The sequence below is a fragment of the Carettochelys insculpta genome, chromosome 30 (assembly GCF_033958435.1).
Source record: "Carettochelys insculpta isolate YL-2023 chromosome 30, ASM3395843v1, whole genome shotgun sequence".
Taxonomy (NCBI): domain Eukaryota; kingdom Metazoa; phylum Chordata; order Testudines; family Carettochelyidae; genus Carettochelys; species Carettochelys insculpta.
The window spans coordinates 14,902,826-14,928,724 of NC_134166.1; the positions used below are offsets into that span (position 1 = coordinate 14,902,826).

The following is a 25,899-nucleotide window of genomic DNA, read 5'->3' on the forward strand; positions in this document are numbered from 1 at the left end:
ACCGCCCCCAGGCCATGTTGCAGTAGAGCATGCTGGGAATACCGCCCCCAGGCCATGTCACAGCAGTGCATGCTGGGAACACCGCCCCCAGGCCATGTTGCAGTAGAGCATGCTGGGAACACCCCTCCCACCTGGGCCATATTGCAGCAGCACATGTTGGGAAATTCCCCTCTCACATGGACCATGTTGCAGCAGTGAATGCTGGGAGCTGCCTGACATCTGATTTGGCCACTCTGAAGCAGTGCATGGTGGGAATCCTAATTCCCCACCTGGTCACACCTGGCTCAACCAGTCATGACCTGCATCTTCACCTGCTCTTCCTGGACACCTGGGTCCTCTGCATCAGACCCCCCCCAGCCCTCTCCCGGGCATCCCCCCTGCACCACAGACCAGCAGCAATGGGCAGTACTGCCCGCCCCCCGCGCCCGTCCCAGTTCTCCTTTCTGGCGCATCACCCCTGCAGCTTTGTCCTGCGGCGGGGGGGGAGGGGGGGCTGGGGCGGGGAGGTAACACTGGCAGCAGCTGAGTTCCTGGAAAATAAGATCAGAGCTGAGACAAGCGGCCGGGTGCAGCAGGCGCTGCCTCCCCAGGTAACAGCAGGGGGCCCACGTCAACCTGGGCCCCACAGGTCCCTGCCTAGGGGCCGGGCACAGGGGCAGGGGGCTGGGTGGGGGAAGCAAGGCTGTCTCATTCGCACTGTGTGCACACGCATCGTGCGCCCGGTGGAACTGCCCCGCTTATGCAGCCTAACACTCGCACGCCGTGGGTCTTGGCTGTACCATCGCGTCTTTCACTGCTCGCTCTGGCCGGGGCGGGTGGTTAGGGCAGCGCGTGCTGGCCACAGCCTCACGCTGACGGTTGTGACGTGGTGCGTCTGTGCCCTGCCGGGGTCAGACAGAACCAGGCCAGGCGGCAGGAGGGGGCTGGGGGAGCCAGGGACTCTGGGGGTACCCAGGCCATGCCCCCCACGCCCTGCAGATGGCACAGGCAGGGGCAGGAAGGGGGTTAAAGACTGCGACTCTCTTATGGGGCTTGGGGGGGCTGAGGACGCTCTATGGGAGCTGCCAGCGGGGGTCTCGGATTTGTCTGGGTTGTGCTGTGCTGGGAGCTGGCCTCTGGGGTTTTTTTTTGGGGGGGGTCAGTGAGTGAGTCAGGGCCATGCCCCTGTCGGGGGGTAAGTGGGAGAGCTTGGTCTGCCCTGCGTAGAACCCAGGAGTCCTGGGACCCAGCCCCCACCTTCCTTGCTCTTTATCCTAGGACACACACCGCCCCCCCAAGATGGAACCCAGGAGTCCTAGCTCCCCATCACCCGCCAAGCCGCCAGACCCGGCGGCTCTGAGAGGCAGGGCGAGGACCCAGACGTTCTAGGAGCCCTGCGGGGGGGGGGTCTACTTCCCCTTTCTGCTGGTTGAGCTGCTCCAGCTGGGAGGGGAGGGGTGGTAAAACCAGGTGTGGAAGGTGGCCAGGGGCCCTCCAGCTGCCCCAGCCCTTGGGGGACTTGGCAAGCAGCCAGACGTAGCCCCTCGGCTGCAGGGGTGATCGTCCCCCCCGGCCCCCAACGGCTCCCCCCCATAGGGGACCTTGGCTGGGAGAGTGACAAGAGCCCAGCCCCATGGCAGCAGAGCCAGCAAAACGGGGGTTGTGAAGACGGGCCAGGCCCAGCCTGACTGTGCAAACAAACCCAGGCCCAGCTCCAGAGGGGAACTAGGAACCCTTCCCTGGATGGCACGGCCACCTGGGGTCGGGACTGGCTGGTGCAGGGGGGCAGCGGGTCTGTCCCCTCTAGCGGCACTTGTCCTGATCTGGCCCCAGGGTGGGGGAGGGCTGGCTGGTGTGGGGAACAGGCGTCCCTCCCACGCTCATGCTCTGTCTCAGGTCCCGTCATGGAGGCCAACAGCTCCGGTCTCTGGCCAACCCGGCCTGGTCCAGCCCCCACCAAGGCCCCGGTGGACCCGAGCTCCATGCTGGATGTCATCCAGGCCATCTTCTACACGGTGGTCGTGGTAGGGGGCTCGCTGGGGAACGGGCTGGTGATCTGGCTCACCGCCCGCCAGGCCTCCCGCTCCGTCAACTGCGTGTGGTACCTCAACCTGGCAGTGGCCGACTGCCTCTTCTCGGTCACCCGGGTGCTGCCCCTGGTGAAGAACATCCTCTATCCTGGGCACTGGCCCTTCGGCCTCTTCCTGTGCCGGGCCACCAGCTTCGCCAAGTACCTCAACATGTTCTGCAGCGTCTTCCTCCTGGCAGCCATCAGCCTGGACCGCCTGGCCAGCGTGGCCTTCCCGGTGTGCTCCAAGAACCGCCGGGGACCCTGCCTGGCCTGGGCAGCGGCCGCTGGGTCGTGGGGGGCGGCCGTCGCGAGCAGCCTGCCCTTCTGCATCTACCGCCAGCTGGTGGGGAAGGGCCGCAGCACCAAGTGCTCCTTGACGCTGGGGAAAGGGCCCAAGGTGACGCTGTATCTCCTCCGCCTGCTCTGTGGCTTCCTGCTCCCCTTCGCCATCATCGCAGGCTGCTATGGTGGCCTGGCAGCCGTGCTGAGGCGGCGCCCGCTCACCCGCCACTCCAGGAAACCCTTCAAGGTCATGGTGGCCATTGTGGTGACCTTCTTCCTCTGCTGGGCCCCCTACCACCTCTTCCTCGTCCTCAAACTGGTGGGCGTCCAGGGCCAGGCCATGGCTGCAGGTCTGCCCCTCACCTCCTGTCTAGCCTATCTCAACAGCTGTGTCAACCCCATCCTCTACTTCTTCATGGGGCTGGACTTCCGCCGGGCGCTAAGCCGCACCGTGCTGGCCGGGGCCCTTCGCCGGGCCCTGCTGGATGACACGACCAGGCCCCATGCCCACAAGCGGGAGGCAGCCTCCTCCAAGGACGGTTTGGCCCAGAGTTCGGTGGCCCCCGACCTGGCCTGAGGCCCCAAGGGAGCGAGCACCTTGGGCAGCGCTGGAAAAAGGATCCCAGAACCAGAGCCAGCAGAGCCCCTGTGAGCCATGTGCTGCTTCACCCCAGGATTACACAGAGCCCCCAGCCACAGTCTTCGTCCATCCCACTTCCCCCACCAACGCGCCTGCAGCTCCAACCAGGCTGGCTCCTTCCACCCTCAGAGAGCCGGGTGCAAGTGCTCCACCAGCCCAGCCTCCACCCACCCCCCGACACATGCCCAGCCACCCGCAGGCATACCCGGACCCTCCCGCCCCAGGCCCCAGGCTCTTTCCTGCTGTAGACACTCAGAGACTCTGCTGAGAAGACACCAGCTGAGAGGCAGGAAGGAGCCCAGTGCTGTGGAAACAGCTCCAGCTCACGGATCCCCGTGTGCCTAGTCCTGGCTGCCCCACCAGCATGCCCCCGATTCTCTTACAGCCCAGCCCCACTGCATCCCCCACAGTGAGGCTCCCCAAGGCCTGGCTCAGGGGAAGGAGGATGAACTCCAGTTCAGACAGAAGGCCAGGTGGTCCGGGTGGCAGCTTGGTCTGAGCAACCACAAACTCATGCCAGAGGTCACAGAACGTTAGAACTGGAAGGTGCCTCGAGAGGTCGTTGAGCCCAATCTCCTGCCCCCAGCACAGGGCCAGGCACCGTCTACAGCAGCCCTGTTTAATTGTCCCATTAAAAAAACAGCTTCTCCTTGACTGACTGGCGTATTCAGCGCATGTGAGCCCAGCCCCACCGGTGGGCAGGGAGCCGGCAGGCGGGGCCCAGCCAGGCAGGCCCGTCTCCATCACAGACAAAGGGCTCCTTGTGCCTGGGTGTTGTGTGTACACAGGCTGCCAACAGCAGAGGGTGTGGGGAGAGGGGAGGGCTGGGAACCAGGACTCCTGGGTTCTATGCCTGACTCTGGGAGTCAAGTGAGGTCTACTGGGCAGAGCAGGGAAGGGTTAGGAGCCAGGATTTCTGGGTTCTGTACTGGACTCTGGGATGGAAGTGGAGTCTAAGTGGTTGGAGCTCACAGCTGTGACTCCTGGGCTCACTTCCAGGCTCTGGGTGAGGAATGGGGTCTAGTGGTCAGAGCAAGGGGGGCTGGGATCCAGGATTCCTGGGTTCACATCCCAGATCTGCAAAGCCCTGCAAATGCAGGTCTGCGAAATGCCCCAGACTGCGTCACCCCATCTGGTGCTCAGAGCTGCCAGGCACCAGCCTCCTGGTGGCTTTGTGATCTTCCTGGACTACGGGTGTAGGGCAGGCCAGGAGCTGGGGCTCGGGAGTGAGGGGCAGCGGCGGAGCGCAGGGGGCCGTGGGTTGGCGCTGAGGGTGCCGGATGCAATACGGCCAAAGAGAGACAGCTCGTGGGACAGACAAGTTTCTGTAATAAATAGCTGCGGCGGCTCTGTGGCACCCCCACCGGTGGGGAATGGATGAGCTGGGGGGGCTCCCCCTGCTGCCCTGGCCCCCCGCGTCTTGGCGACATGGTGCAAAGCATGCTGGGAAAGGTCCCACAGCCCCCACATCCTCAGCCGCCCAATCAGAGCAACTCCACACGCCCCATTGGTCAGAACTTCGGCCCCGGTTCGATCCCAGTCTCCACCAGCAGGTGCAGCCCTGACGCCCGTTCCAACGCCCAAGGCAATTCCCAGCACAGCTCAGGTCTCCCCCGTTGGCACAAACGCCAGCCCAGACTTCGGGTAATTTGCTGTGTGCCCTGGGACGGGTGGGAATTCCAACCAGGGCTTCCCCAGCCCCACTGGCTGACATTTACAGCAGCTCTCCTATTGGTGCAGATTCCAAGCAAGTCTTTTCCTATTGGTCAAGCCTCAGCCCGGATGAGCCCGCATCACATTGGCCAGAATTCACCTTCTCCGATGGGTGGGGAGTCAAAGTCGCTTGCCCCGCTTTGTATCAGTTCTGGGAGTGTCTGTATCTCATTGGAGGCCCTGCCCCCGTTGAGGCTCACAGGGCGGGGCCAGCATGGTATTACACCTTGAAGATCCAAGTCTATTGCCCCATTGGCTGCCCTGCCCTCAAGCCCCTCCCAGGGGCAGGGACAAGTGAGTCTCACACCTTGAAGACCTGAGATGCTCTCTCCATTGGCGTCCTCACCCCCTGCCTGCCGCATGGGCGGGGCTACCAGCCCAGCTGGCCATGCCCACCGGGTGGATACTACCTGTGGGGGGTCGGGGGCAGGAGGGTCCCTGGGCTCAGTAGCGGGAGTTCTCCTCAGCGGCCGTAACAATGGCGTCCATCCAGATGCGCATGGCCTCAGGGCTGGGAGCCACCAGGCAGAACAGCCGGTCGTAGGTCTTGACGCAGAAGGTCAGTTTGGAGTTGGGGCTCTGCGGGGGAAAGGGTCATACGGTGGGGGGCTGACAGGGACACCCTGGGGGTGTGAGGGGTCAGCAGGGAATGCAGCCCGGGGATGGGGAGGCAAAGCAGGTCAGAGGGCACCAGAGGGGCAGCAGGGGGTCAACTGGAGGGGGCCAGGGAAGCAGAGGAAGGGCTGAGAGGCGGCTGGTGGGGTTGAAGTGGCCAGGGGGTCACTGGAGGGGCCGGGGGATCGAGGGGACAGCTGGGAGGGCAGGGGGAGAAGTTGGATGGACGAGGGGACAGCCAAGGGCCGGACGGGGCAGCTAAAGAAGCCAAGAGGGGACTGGAGGGTCTGGGGGATGGGGGCAGCAGAGGGACCCTGGGGAGGGGAGTCGGAATGGGCCGGGGATGAGCTGGGTCAGGGGTCGGGGTGGCGAGGAGGCGATGGGGTGATCAGAGTGACGGGGAAGTCGAACGGGGCTGGGCAGCGGCTCTGAGGAGTGCGGGGGGTCGTACCTTGAAGGCGCTGCGCAGATGATCGTAATAAACCTCCTCAATGGCCTGGAAGTAGATGACACCCTTGAGTTTCGTCTCCTCTTTGTCTGCAATGAGGCAGGGCAGTGAGGGGTGTCAGCGGGGGGGCAGGCAGGGGTATCCCAGTAGGCAGGGGGACGAGGAAGCCAGGGGACAGGGCCACTGGGGGCTTACCAAGGTAGCGTGGGCCAAATGGCATTACTGGGGGTTGGCTGACCGGAGGAAGGTGCCTTGGGGGCAGGGGGCACCAGAGGCTCACCCGCACAGTACACCAGCAGCACCCTTTGGTACCCCCCACCGCGCCAGAGGGCAGGAGGTGCTGGGAGGAGTCAGGGCTCACCTGTGTAGTAGGCCAGCAGGCATCCCAGGGGGATCTGGGGTACCCAGGGGTGGGGGCACAGGGAGATCTGGGGTACCCAGGGGTGGGGGGCGCAGGGGTACCTGGGGTATGCGGGGGCAGGGGGCACAGGGGGATCTGAGGTACACAGGGGTGGGGGGCACAAGGGGATCTGGGGTACCCAGGGGGGCAGGGGGCCGGGGTGGGGGCAGGGGGATCTGGGGTAGCCGGGGGCGGGGGGCACAGGGGGATCTGGAGTACCCAGGGAGGGGGCAGGGGGCGCAGGGGGATCTGGCGTACCCGGGGCCGGGGTGGGGGCAGGGGGATCTGGGGTGGCCGGGGCTGGGGTGGGGGCGGGGTGGGGGGCTCACCCGTGTAGTAGGCCAGCAGGCGCCGCTGGCGATCGAAGCAGAACCACCGTTTCTTCCAGGTCTTGATGCGGCCGCCCATCTTGACCAGGAAGCCGCGGCAGGCTCTGCCCGTCACCCGCACCTCGGGGCAGGTCTCCAGGCAGTGCCCCGAGGCCTCCAGGTGGGCGCGCAGGTCCAGGGGGGCGGGAGCAGAGGGTTCCCGCACCGGCCCTGGGCTGCGGGCCTGGGGAGGCAACGCAGGGGTTAAATGGGTGGGGACGGGGACGGGGGCACTGGCAGGGTGGGAGGGGCGGGGGTCTCACCTGGGCAAGTGGGGGTGACTCCATGAGTCGGGTCTCTCCCTGGGCCGCTCGCTTCACCTCCTGTGGGGACGGGGGGGGGGGGGATCACTGGGGGCCTGCCCCCCATCGCCAGACTGGCAGCCCCACCCCCACCCCTTGGCCCATGGGGAGCACCAGCGATGGAGATCCCCCTCCTGTGGGGCCTCACCCCACATCCTGCCCTCCAGCCCCAGCCCGGGCCCCACACCCAACCTGCCTCACCTTTGGACCCTCCCCTTCACCATGGCTCCACCCCCATCCCTGGCCACGCCCCCACCTCCACCACATTCCTGGGCCGCTGGACTCCTCCCTCTGCCCCACACGCCACCTTGTCCCAGCCGCTAAGCCCCTCCCCCCACTGGCCACGCTCCATCCTGGTCCCACCCACTGCCAAGCAGGCCCCGCCCCTTCCCCCCCCACTAGTCCCAGCTGCTCCCTGCCCCCTGCTCCAGGCCAGGCAGAGGGAGGGAACCAGCAGCTGATGCAGCAAAACCCAACTTCCCCATTCCCGCCTGGGAGACCATGGGACAGACGTGTGGAGGATGTGGGGTCCCGTGATTAGGGTGGGGGAGGGGTGGGAGCCAGAACTCCTGGGTTTTCTCGCCAGCTCTGAAAGGGTTGATGGGTCTGGGGGGCGGGGGGGGAGCCCGGGCTCCTGGGTTCAATCCCCAGTTGGGGGGAGGCGGGGCTGGTGGGTGAGAGTGGGAGTCAAGAGGCGGGGAGCAGGAGTCGAAGAGGGGAGGGGCCGGTAGCTCGGGCCCCTGGATTGGATCCCGGCCCCAGGAGGGGAGTGAGAGCTAGTGGTCAGAGCAGGCGTCAGAGGGGCTGGAGGAGCCAGGACTGCTGGGCTCAAGCCCCGGCCCTGGCAGTGGAGGGGGCGTCCAGCGGGTTGGGGCCAGGCGTCGGAGTCAGATCTCCTGGGTTCTCTTCCTCGACCTGGGAGGGGAGTGGGGTCTAGTGGTCAGCGTGGACATTGGCAGAGGGGAGAGGCTGGACTCCTGGGTTCTTACCCGCGCCTGCAGCAGCCGCTCTCGCTCCGCCATGGCCTCCCGCACCTTCTGCTCCATTTCCGCCAGCTTGGAGACCGCGGAGCCCGGGCTGGGAGGGAGCAGCACAGGGAGTCGGCGGGGAGCCAGGGAGACGCAGGGCCTCCCCTGGGGGGAGAAGGGGACACAACGGGATGGGGGAGGGGAATGTGGAGGGGCCTGCGGCTGGGAGCCACAAGGATGAGGACCCCCGGAGGTGATGGGGGGGGGCTGGGAAAGGACGGGGGGTCCCCAGGGAAGGGGGGGATGGGGAGCAGTGGGGAATCTCACCTGTAGGGCCCCTCCTGCAGGAAGAGGGGGGCATTGAGGTGCGTGAGAGGCACGCAGCGCCGGTCACCCCCTGCCGAGAGCTGCAGCTCCAGGATGTCTGGCTCCAGCCCCCCTGAGAGAGTCAGAGACGGGGGGTCAGTCCCCCCACGCCAGAGAAACCTCCCAGAAATCGCTGCTCCCCCCTGCAGCATCCTGGGAGATGGCCCAGCCCCTCAGAGTGCCCACCCCAGCTCTCCCAGCCCCTCCCCGCCTACCTTTGGCATTGAGTGACAGGGGGCGCTGGGTGGAGCGGGGGGCCGGCCGGTCACCCCCCCGCCTGCGGGGTAGGCTTGCCGATCGCTGCAGCCCGATGGAGCCCTGGAGAGAGAGAGCCAGGGGGTCGACAAGCTGGGTTTTTCCCCCAGTCCCGGGCTCTGCCCCCCTCTAGCCATTGGGGGAAAGGGCACAGACACAACCAGGCACGGAGGCAGCGGGGGACGGGCACAGACCAGACGGACACACACACCTGGACAGAGCTGCGGACGGAGAACACGCAGGCCGGGTCGCTCTGATCACCACCCAGCACCACGACCTTCCGATCCGTCTTTTGGGTGAACATGAGCTGCAGAGACAGCGACGTAGACAGACACACAGACGTCGGGGGGGGGCACCCAGGTGTCCTGACTGCCAGACCTGCCCCCCGGGCTCTCATCCATCAGATCCCCACTACCCCAAGGCTGGGGAGAGAACCCAGGAGTCCTGCCTCCCCATCTCCTCTGAGCCACCTGCCTGCAATGCCTCAATCTCACCAGCAGGCAGCAGCGTGACCGCACCTGCCCAGGTGTGACAGCAGGGGAGTGAATAGTTAGTGTGCGGTGCCTCAGTTTCCCTGTGTGTTCCTCTGGGATCTCGAGGTGAGATGAGGGCGTGTGGGTGGTGTAAAGGCCCCTGGGGGCCCATGCCTGGGACGGAGATCACCTCAGCCTGGCACCCGCAGGCCGGGCCCCTCCTCTGCCACAATCAGAGGTGACGGGGCAGCCCGGGGGCCGCCTGGCTGCGGAAGAGACAAAGGAGGGAGGAGGGACCTGGCAGGCTCAGGCCAGGCTCTTCCTGGGTGTTGCGGGGGGGAGTCCAGGGGCACCAGATCAAGGTGCTGCCTTACCAGGGGCTCCCGGCCCCCAGCTGGAGGGACCCAGGCAGCCGGGGTAGGGGACAAGGGGGAGCGTCACAGACTCAGGACACAAACAAGCTTTGATCTGAACTGCAGCAGGCAGGGTTGGGGGTCCAGGGTGGTGGGGATGGGGGGACCCTGAGGGAGGAGGAGGAGCTGGGGGTTACCTTGGTGAGCTCCTGGTTACTGACGGGCGAGTGGTCCCCACTCCTGTCCTCGTCCACCCGGCGCCGCTCCTGGGGACACGGTGGGGGCCAGGGTCACCTCCAGGGTCCTGCCCCACTCCCAGCCCTGCTCCCACATGTTCCGCAGCCCGGCTCCTGACCCCCCCATGCGCTGACCCAGGGACTCTCTCACGCCTCACTCCCAGGCTGCCCCACAAGACCTTACCCTGTCCTGCTCCACCTCTGCCAGCCCCTCCCGCTCCACCCCACAGCATCCTGCCCCACACCCCACACACGGGACCCTGCCTGGCCCCTGGCTCAGACGCATGGGCCCAGCCAACCCAGCACCTCCCCCCACACACACAGGCTGAGAGGAAATGGGGTCTTGTGAGAAGAGCAGGGGGCTGGGAAGCAGGACGCCTGGGTTCTCCCCGGCGCTCGGGGAAGGGGGTTCCCAGCAGGACGCCTGGGTTCTCCCCGGCGCTCGGGGAAGGTGGTTCCCAGCAGGACGCCTGGGTTCTCCCCGGCGCTCGGGGAAGGGGGTTCCCAGCAGGACGCCTGGGTTCTCCCCGGCGCTCGGGGAAGGTGGTTCCCAGCAGGACGCCTGGGTTCTCCCCGGCACCTGGGGGCAGGGGGTTCCCAGCAGGACGCCTGGGTTCTCCCCGGCGCTCGGGGAAGGTGGTTCCCAGCAGGACGCCTGGGTTCTCCCCGGCGCTCGGGGAAGGTGGTTCCCAGCAGGACGCCTGGGTTCTCCCCGGCGCTCGGGGGAGGGGGTTCCCAGCAGGACGCCTGGGTTCTCCCCGGCGCTCGGGGGAGGGGGTTTTCAGCAGGACACCTGGGTTCTCCCCGGCGCTGGGGAGAGGGGGCTCTCACCGAGCTGAGGCTCTGGACAGCCTCTCCGGTCTCTGGTGCCAGCCTGCGGCCCTCACCAGCCACGTCGTCCTGCACTGAGCGCACCTGGCCCTCCAGCTGCCGGACCGTCCGCTGAGGGAAACGGGGTGAGAATCCTGTGGGGGAGGAGTGTCCCCTCCCCAGAGCTGGCCAGGGGGACTGCTCCCCCCAACAGCCCCCCAGAGACAGGTAAGACTTGGCACCAGATCCAGACACCCACCTGGAATGGGGCCAAGCCCCTGCACCCCCTCCCCCCACTCAGGAGGAGGATAAGACCTGGTGCTGGATCCTCTTGCCGCCGGGCTGGGTTCCAGGTGTAGCCAAGACTAGGAGCAGGATCCTCCATTCCCTCTGGAATGGACTTGCGGCTCAAGACCTGGATCCTGGCACCCCCGGAATGGATCCCAGGTGTCAGTGTCCAGGGGGAAGGTAAGACCCGGATCCCTGTCTCTAGGTCCCCTCCCACTCTGGAATGGGCTTTGGTGGCCGGAAGACCTGGAGTAGGGCTGGGTGCCCCTGGAAGGGAGCTGCAGGAGGGTAAGACCTGGAGCGGATCTCCAAGGATTGCCCCACTCACCTTCCTCTCCTTGAGGCTCTCCTGGACCTGGAGGATCTGGTGGGCCAAGGCCTGGCAGGCCACCTCCCGGGCCTCCTCCAGGCGGCTCTCCCGCTCCAGCTGCTGGAACTCCAGGTCCTCGTAGCTCTTCAGGGCCCCCTCCAGCATCTCCGATGTCTGTGGGGAGCGAGACCCCGTCAGGATGCCCAGGTCCAGGCCAGCTCCGCAGGGGGAGGCTGGTACGTCTGGACTACATGGCTCAACCGGGTCAGCCCCGGGTGCAGCCTGCCCCGTACCCTGTCTGCCCACAGGGGCAAAGCCAGGTGCTTGGGTCAGGAAGATGGGTAACTAACATTCCCCTCTTCCCTCTCTCCGCCCCAGCCACGAGCTCACAGGCCTCGGTCAGATCCCCTTAGCTGTCTCTCCTCCGAGCTGAAACATCCCAGTCGTACTAACCCCCCCTCGCACAGCAGCCAGCGTAAACCCCACCCCTCCCCTGAGCCCTTCCCACGGCCAAGAGATCTTCTGGAGATGATGCGACCACACCGGCACACAGGGCTCAGGACGTGGGCGCACCTGGGATTTAGACAGAGCCTCTGTCTGATTCACGATTCCCAAGAGTCTATGTGCTGTTCAGTCGGCCGCTGCACCGGTACCGAGTGGCTGCTTTCAGAGCACTCCAACAGCTTCGAGTGGTACCAGCTCATTCAACGCCCGTCGGCTCCTGTGTCTAGCTGCGCCTGCTTTCCGAGGTGCAAGGCCGTGCGCTTGACACCTTTGGATTTCATTTACTGCCGTGTCCCCCGCTCCGTGTAATGCTTCCCAGTTTGCCTGGGACTTCACGAGCTGAAGTAGCTTGTGTCAGCTGGGAGTTTTGCCCCCTGGCGGTTCACCCCCTTTTCGTGATCTTTTATGGCCACATTGTAAAGGCTTCGCTCTGGGGGACACCAAGAGTTACCTCTCTCCCTTCCAAAACCTGACTGTTCATTCCTGCCCTTCCTTTGCCACCCCTTACCCAGCGACCCCTCCAGGGAGACCGTCCCTCTTAGCCCAGGACAGCTTCCTTTGATAAGAGCCTGGGGCGACAGACCTCAAGCAAAGCTCCCTGGGGCTCCACACGCACTGGGTCCCCCCACCAGATTTGCTGCCCCTCCAAGAATCTCACATCTGGGCCTGCCCATAGACACAGCTGCTGTTGGGCCATAGCAATGTACATGGGCCACCTTGGGGTCCCACTGGGCCCTACCAGCCCATAGCAGCCCCTACCTGCTGCAGCTGACTCTGCATCCGCTCCCGCATGCTCTCAGGCTGGTTGAACAGGTGGGTCTGGGACTCGTGGTGCTGCCGCTGGAGCTCTTCCACCTTGCGCCGCTCCTTCCCCAGCCGCACCTTCTCCTGCCGGAGGGGGCGGGGTCAGCCACCAGGACTCCTGGGTTCCAGGGACACCTGACCCCAGCCAGACCCCAGCCCAGACTCCTGGGGGAAGGGCCAACCTGGAGCAAAGGATGCTGGGAAAGGTGGGCACACCTGAACAGGAGCAAAGGGTTCTGACATGGGGGAAAAGGGCCCGGGGGGAGGGATCCCAATGCTTCTTTGGGGTAGAGGCCAATCGGGAGGGAGCACAGAGGAGTCTGGGAAAAGCGGCAGCACACGGGAGGCCCAGGGGCTGGGCAGGGCTCTGACCTTGTCTCTCTCGGCACGGCACTGGCGCTCCGTCTCCAGCACCCTCCTCTGCAGCTGCAAGACCAGCTGCTCCTCCCGCAGCACCTCCCGCCGCTCGGCCGCCAGCGCCCGCTCCAGCAGCGCCCGCTCCAGCAGCACCCGCTCCAGCTTCACCTGCCGGGAGAGGCGGGTCTGACCTGGAACCAGAGCCCACTGCCCTCCCGCGGCCAGGCCTGGCTCCCAGCCCCCGGCTCTAACCCACGTATCCCACACGCACCCCCGAGCCAGAGAACCCAGGTGTCCTGGCTCCCAGCCCCCAGCCCTAACCCACGTATCTCACCCCCCTCCCCCGAGCCAGAGAACCCAGGTGTCCTGGCTCCCAGCCCCCGGCCCTAAACCACGTATTCCACACACACCCCCGAGCCAGAGAACCCAGGTGTCCTGGCTTCCAGCCCCCATCCCCCAGCTCTAACCCACGTATCCCACACACCCCCAAGCCAGAGAGCCCAGGTGTCCTGGCTCCCAGCCCCCATCCCCCAGCTCTAACCCACGTATCCCACACACACCCTGAGCCAGAGAACCCAGGTGTCCTGGCTCCCAGCCCCCGGCCCTAACCCACGTATCCCACACACACCCCTGAGCCAGAGAACCCAGGTGTCCTGGCTCCCAGCCCCCATCCCCCAGCTCTAACCCACGTATCCCACACACACCCTCAAGCCAGAGAGCCCAGGTGTCCTGGCTCCCAGCCCTTCCCTGTTCTATTTCACGTACCCCCATTCCCTTGCCGGAGCCAGGGGTAACCCAGTTGTCCTGTCAGTGCAGCTCAGGGATTTCCCTCTCCCCAAACCCAGCCACTGCTGTGATTGCAGCCAGACCCACCCCAGCCCCTCCCCGCCGGCTGGGCGCGGTGCCCTGGTGAGACAGGTTTCCCAGGTGCTGGCTGCTGGGAATGCCCCCCACCCCCCCGAGATCCCTGACTCAAGGAGGGGAGCCCGGGGCCGGACACACCTCGATGCTCACCTCCTTCTGGTGCTGCAGCTCCACAGCCCGGCTCGGACACTCCTCCTGCGGCCGCTGCGGGTGGGACCCCTCCAGTCCCGCCTGGGGGTCGTCGTCCTGGGCAGCAGGGGAGTGGGAGTGAGCTGCCCTGCCCACAAGGGGACCCATACCCCACCCCCCTGCGCCAGCCAGCCCCTCCCCTCAAGCCTGGGTGGGAGCCGGCGCCCTCTAGAGGGGACAGGTCCTCCCCCATTCCCTGCCCCCTGCGCCAGCCTGTCCCACCCTGAGCTGGGTGGAGCTGGCGTCCCTAGAGGGGACAGACCTTGCCCCATTCCCTGCCCCCTGCGCCAGCCTGTCCTGCCCTGGGCTGGGTGCAGCTGGCATCCCTAGAGGGGACAGACCCTGCCCCATTCCCTGCCCCCGAGCCAGCTTGTCCCGCCCTGGGCTGGGTGGAGCCAGTGCCCCTAGAGGGGACAGACCCTGCCCCATTCCCTGCCCCCTGCGCCAGCCTGTCCCGCCCTGGGCTGGGTGGAGCCGGTGCCCCTAGAGGGGACAGACCCTGCCCCATTACCTGCCCCCCAGCCAGCTTGTCCCACCCTGGGCTGGGTGGAGCTGGCGTCCCTAGAGGGGACAGACCCTGCCCCATTCCCTGCCCCTGAGCCAGCCTGTCCCGCCCTGGGCTGGGTGGAGCCGGTGCCCCTAGAGGGGACAGGCCCTGTGCCACTCACCCCGTTCTGGGCACTCTCTGTGCTGCTGGCTTCATCCTCCTCGGTGCTGTCGCTTGTGGCTCCCCCAGGGCCGGAGGAGAGCAAATCTGCATCACCTCCAGGCAGGGCCTGACTTGCCTCTAGGCTCTGGGCTGGAGACGTCCCCTTCAGCCTGTCCTGCCCCATGGGGGCCAGGAAGGGGCATCGCAAGGCCTGGCTCAGCGCCACCGGGCTCTCTGCCTCCTGCAGAACCATGGCCAGAGACCTGCCACCGCAAGCGAGAGGTGGCACTAGGGGGCACTGTGCTGTGCTGGTGGCAGGGGCCCAGTGGGGCCTCTGCTCAGGCCATCGGGACCTGCCCCAATGCCCCAGCTTAGCACCCCTTTCTGCTTCCCTAAATCTCCCCATATAACCATCCGGGGGCCCCACCCCAGAGGTGGCTGCATCTTAGCACCAGATGGGTCCTGTCTGAACAGCCCTTCATGCCCTACCCCAGAGGTGGCCGCTTCTCAGTGCTGGCTGAAGGATCCCTGCAAAACCAGCCCTCGTTAGCAGTGTCAGCCTGGGGACTCCCTGCTGCGCAATGTTGCAGCCTGTGTCCCCTGGGCCTGCTCTGGAGCTAAGCCGAGTGCAGCCCCAACACAAACCTCCAACCTTGGCTATTGAAAGGCAAAGCGGCCCCATGGGTGTGGGGCCCTGCTGTGCAATTCCTTCCAGGGGGCAGCACCCCGGATCTTGGGGGTGGGAAGGGACACCAAGCATGAGCCAAGCCCAGCACAGGGAGTGGAATTTTCCACTGGGCAGGCAAGAAGAGAGACGTCTTTGTTCTAACAGGACAAAAGAAAACGATCAGCCCCCACCTGGAGCCCTCCCGGCCTGCCAGCTGTCCCTGCATCCTCACGGGACCCCCGGGGCTCCTGGCCCCTTCCCAACCTGGGGATGCAGCCACCTCTGGGGTGCAGCTCTTCCTGCAGGGATCCTTCACCTGGTGGAAAGATGCAGTCGCCTCTGGGGCAGGGGTTCTTAATAGCACACTCCCTTACCCCGCAGCTCCTCATCAGCAACTGCCTCACCCCAGAATTATTCCCCCTGCTCTCAAAGGGGACACAGAAAATCTCCTTCACTTCCTGTTCTGAAACCTGCTACAGGGCTGTTGGCCAGATACCATGTTCCTCCTCCGCATTACGCAAGGGGCCCCTGTCTGACCTAACCCAGTGCCTCACCCCAGAGGTGGCTGCATCTCTGTTCTGTGTCCATGGGACACCCTGACCCTGGCTCACCCGGCTTTCCGCACCTTCCTCCATCTCTGGTGCCAGACTGTCCCCAGCGAACCGGCGCCAGGGCTGGCACTGGGGACAGCACATGGAACTGCATTTTCCGGGGCAATGGGGTGAGGGGGGTGATCCTGGTCCCGCAGAGCGAGGGTCAATGCACTTGTTAACCCGTTGCCGGCCACAGGGAGGGTTGAATTTCAGCCTCCCAGGGAGTTCCCTGGGGGTGGCCAGCGGATCTCACACCTCTCCCCCCAGGGGATCATTTATTTGCTCCAGAGGGAAATGAGGCAGAAACTGAGAGAGAACCCAGGAGTCCTGGCTCACAGTGCCCCCCACCCCGAACTAGAACCCACACCCCTCCCCGAGCCCAGGAGAACGCCCAGTCCTGGTGCCCAGCCCACCTCTAACCACTCAACCTCACTGCCCTCCTGGTGCTGGAAGAGAGCTCAGGAGTCCTGGATTCCCCTCTCACCCCCAGCCCCCATGCCCCAGATTTAACCCAGGAGTCCTGGCTCCCAGCCCCCCGGCTCTAACCACTAGCCCTCAGCTGCCTGCCAGAGCCAGAGGGAACCCAGGAGTCCTGGCTCCCAGCACCACTATTCTTTCCAGGAATCACCCCAGCAGCCAGCCCAGGGGCTCTCCTCTCCCTCTGGCCCGCCCCCAGCCCGGGCCCCGCACCACTCACCCCGGTCCGTGCGTGGGGACGGTCCCCCGCCCCTCCGCCCCCAGGAGGCAGGAAGAACCCAGGTGTCCGGGAGCAGCTGCTCTGGGAGCCAGGGCGGAGGAAGGATCCAACCCCGCCCGGTTGTTTCTCTTTCTCTCTCCCCCGCCCCCCCGCGGTGCTGCCCTCCGGCCCCCCTCACCGCCCGCCCCGCCCCGCCCCGCGCAGCGTCCGGCTCCGGCGGGGGGGCGGCAGGCAGGGGCTGCTCGCACGGCTCCAGCCCCGCTTGGAAACCCAACACCTGTAACATCAGCGCCGGGGAGGGGAGGGTCAGCCACAGCCCCGGGAACCCAGGCGTCCTGCCCCCCCGCCCCGCCGAGCTGGAGAGAGAACCCAGGCGTCCTGCCCCCCCCCCCCTCGCCGAGCTGGAGAGAGAACCCAGGCGTCCTGCTCCCAGCCCCCCCACCAGCGTCCATGAGAACCCAGGCGTCCTGCTCCCAGCCCTCCCGGTGCTGGAAGAGAACTCGGGAGTCCTGGATTCCCCTCTCACCCCCAGCCCCCGTGCCCCAGATTTAACCCAGGAGTCCTGGCTCCCAGCCCCCCCCCAGCTCTAACCACTAGCTCTCAGCTGCCTCCCCGTGCTCTAACCACTGGCCCGCAGGGCGAAGGGAGATCCCGGAGCAGAGGAAGCTGAGCAGTTAAACCGAAGGCCGCGGGAGGGCCCGGCCGGGAGTTTTTGTCCTCAACGAACCGCCCCTAGGCCAGCGCGCCCATTGCTCCTACCTTGTGCTAGGGGGTGGGGCTGGGTGCCAGCACTCCTGGGTTCTCTTCCCAGCTCTGAGCGGCCTGGGCCTGTGGGGAGGAGGGGGCGAGTAGGGGCCAGAAAAGTTTGCAAAGGCTCTTTAGCTGCTCTGTGTCTCGGTTTCCTTTCCTAGGAACAGGATAGTTAAGCCACCCCAAGGCATAGGGTGACTCCTCCCTTGCTGGGCCATGTCTGCCGGGCAGGTGTTAATTGCCAGCAAGGTGGCTGTTCAGCAGATGGCTGGGGGGCTGCCCCCCCTGAGCCAGAAGGAGGCTCAACTTTCCCCCTCCAGCCCCAAAACCCACCCCTGCACCCCACTCTGCAGGCCTGGCCTCTCCCCAAGCACAGGGCTCTTCTCGGGCAGGGACTGCCTGGCTCAGGAGGCTGAGGGAATAGGACATGGGCTCCCTCTAGCCACATCTGGCTTCACACAACCTCAGGGGTTACACAAGCCCAACCCAGCACCCCAGGTAGCCTGCTGTAAAATGGGGGGAAGTGGCCAATCAGCTACCCCAGGGATTCCAGAGATCTAGTGCTGGGGGGGGAGGGGCTGGGAGCCAGGACTCCTGGGTTCCAGGCCCAATGCAGGGACAAGGAGCCCAACATCCGTGAGAGAAACCTGTTTGTCTCCCCGCTGCGGGTGGAGGCAGGCTGGGTCCTGCCAGCTGACGCCCACACATGGCTGGCGGGGCTTTCCCTTGGGAACCGTGTTCCCAGGAGAGCTGGGCAGGGCCTTGCAGCCCAGGGCTGGGAAACAGGGCTTTTAAGCAATTATAGGGCTAGTTCTAAAGGCCCTGTGACCTCATCCTGCTGCCCTGGAGCCAGCCAGTCCTGGCCTGAGCCCCCCTAGGAGCCAGCACCCATGAAAGGGCAAAGCCCCACACCCAGCTCCCCCACGCCAGCCAGCCCAATCCTTTGTATAGTTGACATGGCCACATGGGATGCCTCAGGGGCTTGTTCAAACCCCTCCCTGGCTTCTGGCGTCACAGCATTCACCCAGCAGAACACTGGGCTGGGAGCCAGGACTCCTGAGCTTTTCTCCCAGCTCTGGGAGGGACGTGGGGTCTAGTGGTTAAAGGAGGGCTGGGTGAGAGCCAGACCTCCTAGCTTCTACCCTCCTGTGGCCTGCACAGATGTCCCACCTCTGTGCCTCAGTTTCCCCCCCTATGTAACAGTGAGGAGGAGCCAAACTTGGCTCCCCAGGACAAAAGCATTTATGAGCCTCAGCTAATGACAATTGCTTTGAGATCCAGGACTGGAAGCACCAGCAGCGTCCTGCAATCCCATTCCCAGCCAGAGCTGTTAAAATAGCTGCACTGAGCCCTACCCCCCGTTCTCTTGGTAGCAGCAAGGGAGCACTTTTATAGCCCAGCCCCCTTCCCAGCATCATTGCCCAGCCTACAACACCCATCAACCCTGGGGACTACATCTCCCAGTATTCCTTTCTTCAGGGGCGGCAGACTTAAAGGGGCAGCGCCCCATATGGGAGCCCCCATCTGGAGGTGGTTCTAGCTCAGCCCCCTAGAGATCACCAGGCAGCCCAACCTTCTCCCCAGCCGGGGCAGAGCCACACCAGCTCTGCACTTGGCTGGGGTCAGGGTGGATGGGGACACACCAAGAGTGGGGGGGGTCCCTTTTCTAAGTAGGCTGGTGGCTGCAGTGGCTCAGGCCAGGGTGCCCACCGCAGAGGGCAGGGGAGGGGGAGAACTGGTAGGACCAGAGGAAGGCTGGGGGATGGTGGGAGGGATGGAAGCCAGGGCAAGGGCCAGGGGCAGGATCCTGCAGCTTGTCCTGGGGGGAGAGGGCAGAGGAGGGGGCTGGACCCCTTGGGGCGTGTGTGGAGAGAGAACCCCCAGTGTTGTACTGAAAAGTCCTGCGAGGGATCTTCCCAGGGGAAGGGCAAATGCCACACTGGCAACACACACGGCGATTGACACTCATCATATGCACATGGTATAGACCCTCATCCCTCGCTGGATGAGCACAACTGGCTCCCGGCTCTCTGCTCGTGGGCAAAAACTCGGAAGAGGGACACGAAATCCCCATTAAAATACAGGTAAGAGTCTCTGGTTCCTAGTGCTCCTACCTGGGCGAAGGAGCAGCAGCAGGTGGTGCTGCTTTTGAAAGGTGAGTAAACTTTGGGTTGGGGGGTTAAAGGCTGGGGGCAGTTTGGGGCCGTGAGTGGGAGGGAGGGTTAAAACCTTGTGGCGGGTTGGGTGGGGGAGAGAACAGGCGGGGGGGTTCAGACTGCAGCAGGTTGGGGCCATGGGGCTGGTGGGGGGGGCAGGCTATGGGGCTACAGGCGTTCAGGCTGCTGCAGTTTGGGGCTGCATGGCTGGCAGGGGGGTCAGACTATGGGGGTGAAGCCACGGGGAAGGGGTAAGGCTCATATTAGCGGGGGAGTTGACTCGTTGAGTGAGCTAAGGAGGTGTAAGCGTCCCGGGTTTAAGAGAGTACTTGTAAATAAAGTACTGGATTAACAAGGGATGTGTGTGTGTGTGTGTGTGTGTGTGTGTGTGTGTGTGTATACACACACACACAAACACACTCCTGTCTTGTTGCTGTTACCCTGGGGTGTGCGGGGTTGCTTCCCCAACTGCACCGGCTGGGGGAGCAATTAAGCAATCCAAAACTAAAGGGCACCGAGAGGTTTTTCTGCACCTCATCTACTTCCAGGAACCGTCCCACCGAACAGAACTCCATTTCTATGTACTAGGGCTGAACGCACTGAGATGTACAATGACCTGACGCAATATTTAAAAACTCCCAGGAGAAAACAGTTAAAACACAGATGTATCTAGATCAGCCCCGGAGCTGCAAAGCCCTGGACCCAGCTGGGGAAGGTGTGTGGGAGCAGCAGCACCCCTGGTGGGGAAGTGAAGTAACACACTGGCCTCATGGGCCCAGCCAGCCGGCAGGGGGCTGCCCCCCAAGCTCACCCCAGGAGGTGAGTCCTGCACAGCTGCCTAACGAGGCCCATGGAGGGCAGCTGCACACAGAGCTGCCTGTCCCTGCCAGCCCCAGCATGTAGCTGCTGTGTCGAGGGAGCCTTGCCCTGGCCATGGCACTCAACCCAGAGCTGTCCCAGACCTGCTGCTGTGGGGGGCAGGCACCCCTTCCTTGGCACCCGCCCATCTCAGCCCCCTTTGCCCCTGCTTGTGTAGCAGTGCCACTCACCTGGCTCTGAGCTGCGCAGCAAGGGGGCTGAGGGCAGTGCTTTCACCTAGGGCACTCTGTACCCCAAAGCCCTTGTCCCCTGCCCCAGCCTGTGCCTGCACCCCAACCCTCTGCCCTGCCCCACATGCCCCTCCAGCAGCATCACCTCCAGATGGACACAGAACAAGATTTCCTCCGCACCGGGAAAAAACATTTGAGAGACGAGGCCCAGGGGCCCATCTACCCTGTTATCCTGTCCCCTCCCTGCCACCCCATCTACCCTAGTATCCCGCTCCCTCCCTGCTGCCCCCGCCCAGCTGCACCGGCCCATCTACCCTCATATCTCACCCCCTCCTTGCCAACCCCAGGGGCCCATCTACCCCACTATCCAGTCCCCTCCCTGCCCTGACCACCCAACCACACAGGCCCTTCTACCCCAGTATCCCACCTTGTGAAGAAAACTCAAGTCCAAATGGATGCAAGAAAACTTTATTCTCTTGGCAGCTGCAGATTCTCATCTCCCCTGAGATCAAAGGGACCCTCTCCCTCAGCCCCCCATCCACAGAGAGGGGACACCAGGGCTAGAGGAGTCCAGCTCATGGTAAGAGTCCTCATCCAGGCCCCCTGGGAGCTGAGGTTACCCCCTATTCAGCTCAGGTGGGGAAGACCCTGACAGATGCAGTGGGGTGGGCTCCAGGGCACCCCCCTATTCAAACACAGGCATGGGGGGGAGCTGAGGGTCTCTTAGACCCCACTGCAGGCCCTGGGGGTTCCTGCTCTCTGCTTCCCAGGCTCAGGGAAAATGGGAGTCTGTCTTTGCTTCCCAGGAAGGCCAGCAGGAGCCCCCCAGTGCCTGATTTGGTGGGTGGGGGGGCAGCCAGGAGGGCCAGAGAAATGAGAGTGGGGGGTCTGGCCAGGAGGAGAAGCTGCCATGCTTGAATATCATTAGTTCCCTGCTTCCGGGAGGCCCCTCCCACCTAGGAGCCGAAGGGGCAGCTCCCCACTTCCATTCAAAGTGGGACTGGCCAGAGGGGACCACAGCCCGCCCCCCCGCTTCGTCTTTGCAAGGGTCATGAGAGGTGTGGCCTATGCGGGTGGGAGGGCCGTGGGGGCGGGGCCTTGGAGAAAAGGGGGTGGGGCTAAGTCTCCACGTCCTGGATTCCGCACTTCAGGTTTGCCGGGACAGCGATACCTGGCAGGAGAACAGACGCTTTAGAGACTCTCTGCACGGCCTGCAGCTGGGAACAGAACCCAGGAGTCCTGCCCCCACCCCACTCCGCTCAACCCTCCCACCCCGGGCCGAGAACCCAGGAGTCCTGCCCCCACCCCACTCCGCTCAACCCTCCCACCCCGGGCCGAGAACCCAGGAGTCCTGCTCCAATCACTGGACCCCGCGTCCCTCCCCGCCTCACCCATTTTCTTGGGGGGAGCCAGGTTCAGGTTGTTCATCAGCTGGACAAAGGCCTCCAGGCTCTGGGTCAGTCGGGGGTTCAGGGTCCTCTCCTCCTCCACCGTGGACACTGTCTGGCCTGCAGGGGGCGGCAAGGGACGCGTGAGCGGCAGCGCCCGCAGGGACCCTGCAGCTGCTCCCCGCCCCGCAGCACCCCCTAGTGCCCGGCCGGGGCACGCGCACCGGAGACCGCCCCGGACGGCAGCGCCCCCTAGTGCCCGGCCGGGGCACGCGCACCGGAGACCGCCCCAGACGGCAGCGCCCCCTAGTGCCCGGCCGGGGCACGCGCACCGGAGACCGCCCCGGACGGCAGCGCCCCCTAGTGCCCGGCCGGGGCACGCGCACCGGAGACCGCCCCGGACGGCAGCGCCCCCTAGTGCCCGGCCGGGGCACGAGCACGGGGACAGCCCCGGACCGCAGCGCCCCCTAGGGCACGAGGGCCGACGCTGACCACCCCCACCCCCTGCCGCAGGCGGCCTCACCCGTGTAGTCGTGGGCGGGGTAGACCAGGCAGTCCCCGGGGAGTGTGAAGATCTTCTCGTGCACGGAGCGGTACAGGGTCTCGGGGGAGCCTGGCGGGGGGGGGGGAGAAGTGTTACCGGGGGGACACCCCGAGAGCAGCCACTGCCCCAGCCCTAAGCACAACCAGCGGCCGTGGTCCACATCGCTGTGGCAATTAGCAGGTAGAGCCAGAGTTCTCCCTCCATGGCAACCATCAGTCATACCCTAGGGATAACCCCACCACCAGGGCAACCACAGGGCGTCGCCCTGGAAGGTATCGGCCCATCGCTGTGACAACCGTCATCATGTCCTGTCCCCCTGGTTACCATTCATCACCTCGCCAGGGAAACCCTTCCACGGCAACACATCCCCCCCTTCCCCGTCCCCGGTGCCACACCCTGCTGGAAGTCGGTGCGGCCGCAGCCCCGGATCAGCAGTGCATCCCCCGTGAAGGCCATGCTCTGGTCATTGAGCACGTAGGTCAGGCAGCCGTCTGTGTGTCCGGGGGTGGCGTGGGCTTCCAAGGCCTGCAGACAGGGGGAAGCCAGTGACATGACCCATCAATGGGACCCAGGAGTCCTGGCTCTCCCCCCCCAACCACTAGACCCCACTGCCCTCACAGAACCAGGAAGAGAATCCAGGGGTCCTAACCTCACGACCCCCATTCAGCTCCCAGAGCTGGCCAGAGAGCCCAGGAGGCCTGGCTCACAGCCCCCTGCTTAGCCACTAGACCCCACTACCCTCACAGAGCAAGTGGGAGAACCCAGGAGTCCTAGCTCATAGCTCCCCCATTCAGGCCCCATTCAGCACCCAGAGCTGGGCAGAGAACCCAGGAGTCCTAGCTCATAGCTCCCCCATTCGGGCCCCATTCAGCACCCAGAGCTGGGCAGAGAACCCAGGAGTCCAGGCCCCAGCCCCAGGGACTTACGAAGGCCCCAAACTCCAGGGCGTCGCCCTCATGGATGTGGACGTCGGCCAGGGCCCCGCTGGCCTTGGAGATCACACTGCGGCAGCCCGGCAGCAGCTTCTTCAGCAGCCCAGTGCCCGTGATGTGGTCAGCGTGGCAGTGGGTGTTGGCTGCAGGGGGCAGAACCAGGTTGCTAGACGGGACCCTGCCCCACTCCCCACCCCACTCTGGGCCGGCCAGTTTCCCCGTGCAATTAAATTGGGGCCGAGGCCAGCGCCACCCTGGAGGGCAAAGGCCCCATCTCTCAGTTCCTGACCCACAGACACCACCCCCCAGCGCTGCTCTCACCTGCACACAGCAGATTGAGACCCAGCTCCCGCACCAGCTTCGCGTCACGCTTGGCCGTCTCCAGCACAGGGTCGATCAGGATCGCCTCCTTGGTCTGCCGGTCCGCGAGCAGGTAGGTGTAGGTGCAGCTCTCGGGCTCGAACAGCTGGGCAGAGAGACACACTCAGCACCAGCAGGATAGTGAGGTCTAGTGGTTAGAGCGGGGGGGGGGCCTAGGAGCCAGGATTCCCGGGTTCTGAGCCTTCCCACCCACCCCCAATGACAGCAAGCCACAGTTACTGTCTCTTCACAGCCAGCAGCTCCACATCCAGCCCTGCTGCTGCCCCTGGGGCCCCATGTCAGCCTGGCTCCCCCGAGCAGCACAGGCCTAGTAACCATAGGGCTCCCAGGGGGAAAACGAGCACATCACAGCCCCACGACTGGCTCTGGGCCCAACAGGCAAGGGGACTGCACGGTATCCACTCAGCCCTGGCTCCCACCCCGCTCTGACCATTAGCCCCCACTCCCTTCCCAGAGCCAGGAAGCGAACCAGGCACCCTGGCACCCAGCCCCTCTGGCTAGAGCTTACCTGCCGGAAAAGCAGACGCTGGCTCTGGGCACCACAAGTGCAGTTCGGTCTCAGGGCCATGGCTGGGGCTGTGGGCGACACATGGGTGCCTGGCTGGACGTGATGAGCCCTTTAAATGCCGGAGGAAGAGGGAGGGACGAAGGAGGCGGAGAGGAAAGGGCAGGCTGGAGATTGTAGAGTGATTAGGGCTGGAGGGCAGGGCTGGGAGCCAGGTCACCTGGGTTCTCTCCCCAGGGTGGGGCAGGGAAGCAGGGCCCAGTGGGTAGAGAAGAGGGCTTAGGACTCCCTTCCCTCCCCCTTGCGCCATGGCATCGTTCCTCCCTCCCTCCCAGCCACAGTGACCCCTCAACAGCCCAGAAGGAGGCACCGTCTCCCCAGCTCCGCACCATCCCTGAGAGTGCCCCAGCCTGGGCCCAAATCACACACCCCCTCGACCCAGCCCAGGCTGTGCCTTATGTGCCCATCTCTAGAGAACCCAGGTGTCCTGACTCCCAGCCCCCCCGCTCTGACCACTAGACACCACTGCCCTCCGAGGCAGCCATATCCCCCTGCCCCGCCTGCGGCTGGTTTGCACACTGACAGTCACACAGGTGGGTTTCTCACTGTGCTTTTGGTGCCCTCCCCCCCGGTGTCCCAGGGAGCCCCCCCACCTGGCTAAGCCAGGGTCCCGCCCCAGCAATCAGCCAGGTCACCGGGCTTTCACCCAAGCCCACCACAGCTCCCAATCCTGGGCAGGGCGGGGATGTTGCTTCCAAAGAAGCAGCGGAGCAGCTTGTAGAGTGGCTGGGGTGGGGTAACTGGTTGCAGGGGAAGGAGTGGGGGAGGAATCCAGACAACTTGGTTCTATCCCTGGCTCTGATGTGGGAGTGGGGTCTAGTGGTTAGAGCAGAGGGGCCGAGAGCCAGGCCACCAGATTCTCTCCCCAACTCAGGGCTGGGTGTCTCATGTTGCGGCGGGGAGAGGGGGGAGGAGGCAGTATTTCTGTCTTCTATCTGCAGTCCATGGTCCTGCCACCTCTGTGCCTCAGTTTCCCTCTCTTGCAGTAGGCTGATCCTTCCTGCCCAGGGTGTGGCTTGGCTCACACCCGCAGAGGGCCAGTTAAGTCCCAGGGAGCTGGATGTTCAGGGAGACACACTGGGGGTGTGGGGGGGGGGTCACAAACAGGTCCCTGATGCCCCCCTGCCATCCCCCGGTCCATGCACCCGACCTCCTGGGAGCCTGTCCCAGGCACAGGGTCCCCTTTAGGGAGTGTGGGGGCTGATCCTCCGCTGGGGGGCTGGCTGGGACGCAGGTGGTGGCAGGGTCATACACTGATCAGCCTACGAGGGCCCACCCTCACTCGGCTGGGCTGTCTCGTCCTGTCCCCTGCCCCGAGGCAGTGCCGGGCATTGCCCAGTTGTCCTCTGCCCACCCTGGCAGGAGTTTCTCACACCTGTGCTTAAAACCACCCAGTGAGGAAATTCCACCTCTCTGGGGCATTTACCCTGGAGCTCAACCCCAGGCAGGCAACGTCCAACCAAACCCTCCCGGCCGCAGCTTCAGCCCATCGCTGTGGTCAGTGGGGAACACCCGCCACCCTCCTCTCAACCTCCTACGTACTCGGAAATTGTTATGAGCCCCCCGCAACCCCTGAGCAAACCTCCCCGTCTCTTCCAGCCCAGCGAGATCATGTTCTCAGGCCGTTGGTCGTTTTCTGTCGCTCTTCCCTGGGCTCTCTGCTGTGCCCAGAACTGGAGCCGCTTCTCAGCTCCTGCTCATGACACTCCTGCCGATCCGGCCCACCAAGCTGCCCTCCGGCCCTGCCGCAGCCACACGCTGCCGACTCACGGAGGGCGTCAGTCGGACCCCAGATCCCTTCCAGCAGTCGTTGTCCAGGGCATGTGTGGGCGACTGACCGAACCCGTCTGGAGCAGGTCGCATTTGTCCTGCCCAAACTGCCTCCCGGGGTTCTCCTGTGAATTCTAACCCTGCCCTCTGCGCGCTTGGGTGA

At 64.9% G+C, this 25,899-nt stretch overlaps 3 protein-coding genes across 7 annotated transcripts; 1 reads left to right on the forward strand and 2 right to left on the reverse strand.

Annotated features, from left to right (window-relative positions):
* Positions 1-1,883: 1,883 nt before the first annotated feature.
* LOC142003628 (chemerin-like receptor 1) lies at positions 1,884-4,244 on the forward strand. The gene has a single exon (XM_074980733.1). The coding sequence runs from the start codon at positions 1,884-1,886 to the stop codon at positions 2,907-2,909; it is 1,026 nt and encodes a 341-aa protein (XP_074836834.1). The 3' UTR covers positions 2,910-4,244.
* Positions 4,245-4,280: 36 nt separating this feature from the next.
* Positions 4,281-16,311, reverse strand: PHLDB3 (pleckstrin homology like domain family B member 3). 5 transcript variants are annotated; one of them, XM_074980737.1, is made up of 16 exons: positions 16,202-16,311; positions 14,264-14,507; positions 13,557-13,652; positions 12,558-12,710; positions 12,141-12,269; positions 10,896-11,051; positions 10,301-10,411; positions 9,431-9,499; positions 8,619-8,714; positions 8,368-8,470; positions 8,114-8,225; positions 7,808-7,895; positions 6,780-6,839; positions 6,478-6,700; positions 5,752-5,837; positions 4,281-5,264 (listed from the first exon to the last, which is right to left on the reverse strand). In XM_074980737.1, the coding sequence occupies exons 2-16, from the start codon at positions 14,495-14,497 to the stop codon at positions 5,130-5,132; spliced, it is 1,851 nt and encodes a 616-aa protein (XP_074836838.1). In that variant the 5' UTR covers positions 14,498-14,507; positions 16,202-16,311; the 3' UTR covers positions 4,281-5,129. The 5 variants fall into 5 exon arrangements, 4 of the variants coding, with proteins under 4 accessions (XP_074836838.1, XP_074836835.1, XP_074836836.1 ...); XM_074980734.1 differs by lacking the exon at positions 16,202-16,311 and having other exon boundaries at positions 14,264-15,786; XM_074980738.1 differs by lacking the exon at positions 16,202-16,311 and having other exon boundaries at positions 5,197-5,264; positions 5,752-5,796; positions 14,264-15,789.
* A 4,312-nt stretch (positions 16,312-20,623) lies between these two features.
* LOC142004079 (persulfide dioxygenase ETHE1, mitochondrial-like) lies at positions 20,624-23,969 on the reverse strand. The gene is made up of 7 exons (XM_074981497.1): positions 23,910-23,969; positions 23,342-23,486; positions 23,015-23,163; positions 22,484-22,613; positions 22,068-22,157; positions 21,548-21,664; positions 20,624-21,327 (listed from the first exon to the last, which is right to left on the reverse strand). The coding sequence occupies exons 1-7, from the start codon at positions 23,967-23,969 to the stop codon at positions 21,275-21,277; spliced, it is 744 nt and encodes a 247-aa protein (XP_074837598.1). The 3' UTR covers positions 20,624-21,274.
* Between the last annotated feature and the right edge of the window lie 1,930 nt (positions 23,970-25,899).